The sequence below is a fragment of the Alligator sinensis genome, unplaced genomic scaffold (assembly GCF_000455745.1).
Source record: "Alligator sinensis unplaced genomic scaffold, ASM45574v1 scaffold73_1, whole genome shotgun sequence".
NCBI classification, from domain to species: Eukaryota; Metazoa; Chordata; order Crocodylia; family Alligatoridae; genus Alligator; species Alligator sinensis.
In genome coordinates this window covers 2,756,956-2,762,324 of record NW_005841838.1, presented here as the reverse complement: position 1 = coordinate 2,762,324, position 5,369 = coordinate 2,756,956, and the positions used below count along the sequence as shown (strand labels likewise).

Below are 5,369 nucleotides of genomic sequence, written 5' to 3'. Positions count from 1 at the left end.
TATGTCATTAAATAAAAAATAACATGGGTATGATAAGACTATGATAACCAACATGGCTATCATGATTATATTATTTTTTAGCTCTGTCTCTGTGTGTGTGTGTGTGTGTGTGTGTGTGTGTGTGTGTGTGTGTGTGTGTAACACTATAAAATAACACATCCGTGATGGATATTATATGTATATGCATACATATTTATGTGTGTCATGGCCATGTTATTTTTTAGCTTGTTGAGCTTGTTTTCCTAGTTCTCTCTCTCTCTCTCTCAACAAGCTAAATAATAACATCACCATAATACATGTATTATAAGGATTTTAGATGAGCCTGCTGATAATTTTTATTACAATAGTAGAAGGCATAATGCAAGATGGTAAAAATGGATTGATTGCCATTTGAATAAGAGCATATTTCCTTTCTTTACCATAAAAATGAGGTTGTCTATATCTAATTTAAGGATATTGTAGAGACTAAGAAGTTTTAAAATGTTTTACAAGAAGTCTAAAAAGAAAATTGCTTTCTGACAGTCACACTATATTCCAGTTCACATCACTGTGTTTCAAAGCAGTTAGACGTATGTGGAGACTTGGTGTTATTTGCTTTGTTCAAATATCAGCCTCGCGTATCACAGGTCCTGTATCTACATCTGAGAAGGGCTTTGGCAGGAGATATCAGTTCAACATTACAGAAACAAATTGGCCTTTAAGCAGGTGATATGGCACCTTTCACTGAAGCAACCTATGCAAATTATTTTTGAAGAGGTCACTCTGCTTATTTTTGACACTTAAGTAATGTCTTCAGAGCTGCCTTTTCTAAGTATTTGAACTCATTGTTTGTTCCCCTTCTTTCTAGTTTCAAAGGCCATATGATTATTCACCCCCATTTCGATTTGGAACGGTTCCAAATGGGAGCACAGAGAGAAATATCAGAAACAATTACCCAGATATGCACCTCTATATGACAAAGTACAATCAGAAAGGAGTTGAAGATGCCTTGGTCAGCCTGAAAACTGGGTAAGCATTTATATTTTATTTTATTTTATTTTATTTTATTGGACTGCTTCAGGCTTTACAGAAATTGAGAAATATTGATTAGCACTTACAATGGCAAGTAACTTAGACACAACGCCATAGTGTTAGCTGCTTTCCTCTCCTTCTCATAGATGGACTTTGTAACTACAGGGAGGAGGGATGTGTTTGCATATACTTGATATGGCTTTTTTAAATCTTTATGGATTTACCACATACGTAGTAGAAGTTTTGCTCACGACACTTCTCCTGGATTTGACGTGCTGTAAAGGTCATGTCTGCAGTTCCTCACGGCGACAAAGCATGTGTGTCTTGGATGACCGCTTTTTCCTAGCATGCTTTTGACTTAAGCAAATGCAGCCCTGAAGTGAACATTTTCTAATTAGCTTCAATTTCTTGGACACTGTCTTTTCTATGTGCTCTACTCCTCTCAGATTTTCCCATACTTTTCCCTTTCTTACTAATCACCTTGCAATGCACATTCTCTCATTTTTCCCCATAAACTTTTCTAAGAATATTCATAGTTTCATAGAGATTAGGGGTTGGAAGGGACCTCACAAGATCATCAGGTCCAGCCCCCTGCTCTAAGGCAGGAAAGACTGCTGAGGTCAGGTGACCCCCAGCAAGGTGTGCATCCAGTTGTCTTTTGAGGATCTCCAAGGAAAGTGACTGTACCACCTCTGGGGGGAGTTTGTTCCACGTGCTGGACAGATGAATCATAAATAAGGCTTTCCTTATGTCTAATCTGAAGCGATCTTCTATGAGTTTATGACCATTACTCCTATTCTTCCCCTGGAGTGTCTGGTGAACAGATGTTCTCTTCATCCCTCATATACATAAAGGCTGCCACCAAGTCTCCCTGAGTCTTCGGCTTTCCAGGACATGTCCCTCAGCCTCTCCTTGTATGGTCTGTTCTCCAGACATCTAATCATTTGTGTGACCCTCCTTTGGACTCTTTCCAGCTTCTCTACATTCCTCTTGAAGTCCAGTGCCCAGAACTGGATGCAGTACTCCAGCTGTGGCCTCACCAACGCTGAGTAGAGCAGGAGGATGACTTCTTTAATCTTGCTTGTGATGCATCGATTGATGCATGCCACAGTGGTGTTTGCTTTGCCAGCTATAGCATCGCATTAGTGGCTCATGTTCATTTAATGGATATACAATATGGACCTCAAATGCATCGCCTAATTCATCTTACTGTGTTGTAACAGTACCTATATCCATATTTCTTTAACTTGAATAACATAAACAATAGAAACATAGGATTGGAACAGAACTCAACATTGGGTCATCTCGTCTAACCCCTGCTGACATGCAGGCATGCCTGTTCCTAAATCATTCCTATCCAATGCTTCTCCAGCATCCTCTTGAAAATCTCTAACAAAAGAGATTCCACAAGTTCCTTAGCTCTCTATTCCACATCTTCCCCTCTATGCCTCTTGCTTTGATTGAAAGATTGATCTTCATCCTTACACTTCCAAGGGTGCTTATCACTTCTTGCATATCAGACACTAGTGCAGTAACAACATTTCTAACAATGACAGTCGCACAGGTCACTTTACTCCATAACTTGTACTTGAAGATATTTAAAGTTATGTTTAAAAATCTGGAAGTCAATTGTGTTTTTGTTGCTGATTTAATTTACTACTTTTGTTTGGCTTCATTGTCTAATGAGAACACCTGATGCCTGCTCTTATAACTCTCCTGTTTGTGCTTGAAGACAGTACTCTGCCATGTCCAGGTGATCAAACCTCTTGGCCTTTCCTTGGATCCTAGGTCTTTCTCTATAAAGTTCTTTTTATTGATCTCTTCTGAACAGTTTCTACATTGTCATTATCTTTTAAACAAAAGGGATATATCCTGATGAGCGTGAATGTGCAGTTTGTGGCACCTCAGAGTAGTTTGTGGCACCACAAACCACACACAGCACATGTGCACCTGTTCACCATGCTGCTAATTTGCTGTATAGCAGGGGTTTTTTTACACAGGGGGATCCCAGTGTTAAAAAATGGTGTAGCACGTGTGGCAGCAGTGTGAGCAACCAGAAATGGAGCCTGGCTGGCCAGGGCTACAATTTGGTTACCGTCCAGGGTCTTGTAGCCAGCTTAGTGCTGCTGCTGCTCCAGGAGGCCTGCAGGACCCCAGATAAAGCTGCTGGGGCCAGCACAAATGCTGGCCCCAGGCTCCCCTATCCCACCTAGGTCATTTTGTCATGCACTGAAGTGCACATGCAGGGGCATGCCCATGGACAAATAGCAGCACAAATAAGTGCTGCTACTATTTTTCCCATGGGAAATGCACACCCCTGCACATGTGTGCTGATTGGGATGTGCCCAAGCTGCTCAAAACTGCAGTTTTGGAGCTGTTAAATTAGGGCAAGTTTATAGGAATTTATAAGAATATTGTTCAACATAATGGGGATGCTTATATTAAATGCTAAATACAATTTGTTAAAGGCAGCTACACTTAATGGTAACAGCAACCTTCACCTGGACCCACAGCTATTTCTTTTTTTTATATTCATTTGTTGCAGCCATCTTTGCCCCCACCATGTGCTGTGAAAAATGCTAAAAAGTTACTGTGGAACACAAAATAAACTCAATGCCCAGCTGACTGAGCGTGAAGAAAGGAGGCTTGTAGATTGAGGGGGAATTCAGAACTATTCAGAACTGGTTCCTGTTGTAGCAGCTGCTCCTCCTCCCAACAAGTTCTCATCCTCTTGACAGCCTAAATTGTTCATTTCCACAGAATTCTTCCCACTGGAATTCCTTTCCTTTCTCTAAATTATTTTTCAACTTTGACATCCATAGGTGTCTACCATGCTTCTCTTGACTGACATTTCTGCAACAGATGGTGCAAATAACCTGCCATGTACAGTATTTTCCAGATCAATATAAGACAACCATTACCTACTTCTGAGTTCCTTAGTGTTTTGTCTCATGGCACCTGAAGAGGGATTAAACAGCATACTATCAAGCTGCTGGGGTTTCAAATGATGAAAGTGTCACTTTTCCGTTGATTATATCACGGTATTGCCCCCCCCCCTCCCCTCCACCCCCCGGCAGGGCTGGACCACCGCTGACAAGTGGGGTTGGATATTTTTCCTTTAGCTTCTGCAAAATAATAACTGTAAGAGGAATGAATCAGTGTAATGGTTTCAGACACAAAGAGTGCATCTACATGTTCAATTAATGTGACTGAATAAACTCCAGTGCAATTTGAGCCAGAGTAAAATAATCCCAACGTCACCATCTACACATGTGGTTAAACACAATAATTTATTCTGCTGTTGGGCACAACCTGTGTCTGATGGGATTATCTGCTGGTGCCGTAAATTAGTCTACACTGGCTCAGTTACTGCACACATATAGACAGTGATGCTTTACTGCATAGTAAATTAGTCTGCCGTGATATGTGCTGGAGTTTAAGTGCTATTAGCACAGAGCAATGTAGATATACCCACTAGGTGCATCTACAAGTGTGATACATGCAGAGTAGACTAACTAGCTCTGCAGTAAAGTATCACAGACTGCATGTGCGCTAGTATTACGGTGCAGCAAGCTAATTAACTCCATCATAAGATAGTACTGTTGGGAACAATACTATTTTATGGTAGGGTCAGATAGTGCACTGAAACACACTTGCAAATGCTGACCATGGGTGTAAGTTGTGTCCAGTCAGCCCAGGCAACACGGGGCCAGGCCCCTGCCTACTACCAAGCCACACATTCTGCATGTTGGGCACTCCCGTGACCCAGCCAGCACCTCCACTGCCCGATGCCAACACCTGGAGCCCAGGACTGACCCCCTTGTCCCCTAAGCCTGCTCCACCCCAGCTGAAAGTGCTGCTGTCCCAGGCACATGTGTAGATGTTGTGCCTGGGAGCAGTGTACTCCAGCTCAAAGTGCTCCAGAGTTTGTTTGCATTGCATTAATTGCATGTGTAGATGGACCCAGGATAGCCTTATACCTCTAGCAGCACATTCCTGGCATTCTTGATTGGGATCACATGTGGCACCCAATTCTCAAGTGGTCTTTTGTTGCCCTGTGGCATGATGGTCAGAATACAGGGATGCAAACAGAAGTGCAGCTCCCAGCTGTAACTCAGAACAATTTTTGCAAAGCATTCTGAGTTACATCACGCCAAACCAAACAGAAGTTCACTGTTGCTTCCAGGGAGGAGGGGAAATTAGCTGCAGCAAGGAGCCTACAGCCAGGTTCTCATAGCAATGGCCACAGCTCTTTGCCAGTACTTGATGTTTTCAGAGTGGGACAGGGGAAAGGCAGCAGAGAGAGCTCGTTCTTGGGGCTCCCCAGCTGGTGCTGAAGGGTTCGGTGGGTAAATTGG

General features: G+C 42.4%; 1 protein-coding gene across 1 annotated transcript in view; it reads left to right on the top strand.

Moving 5' to 3' along the window:
• Positions 1–5,369, top strand: part of GRIN2A (glutamate ionotropic receptor NMDA type subunit 2A) — a 375,390-nt gene that overhangs the window by 304,379 nt on the left and 65,642 nt on the right. The window contains exon 10 of the mRNA XM_006015496.2: positions 848–1,008. Within this exon, the coding sequence (XP_006015558.2) occupies positions 848–1,008 (161 nt within the window). The remainder of the gene's footprint in view (positions 1–847; positions 1,009–5,369) is intronic.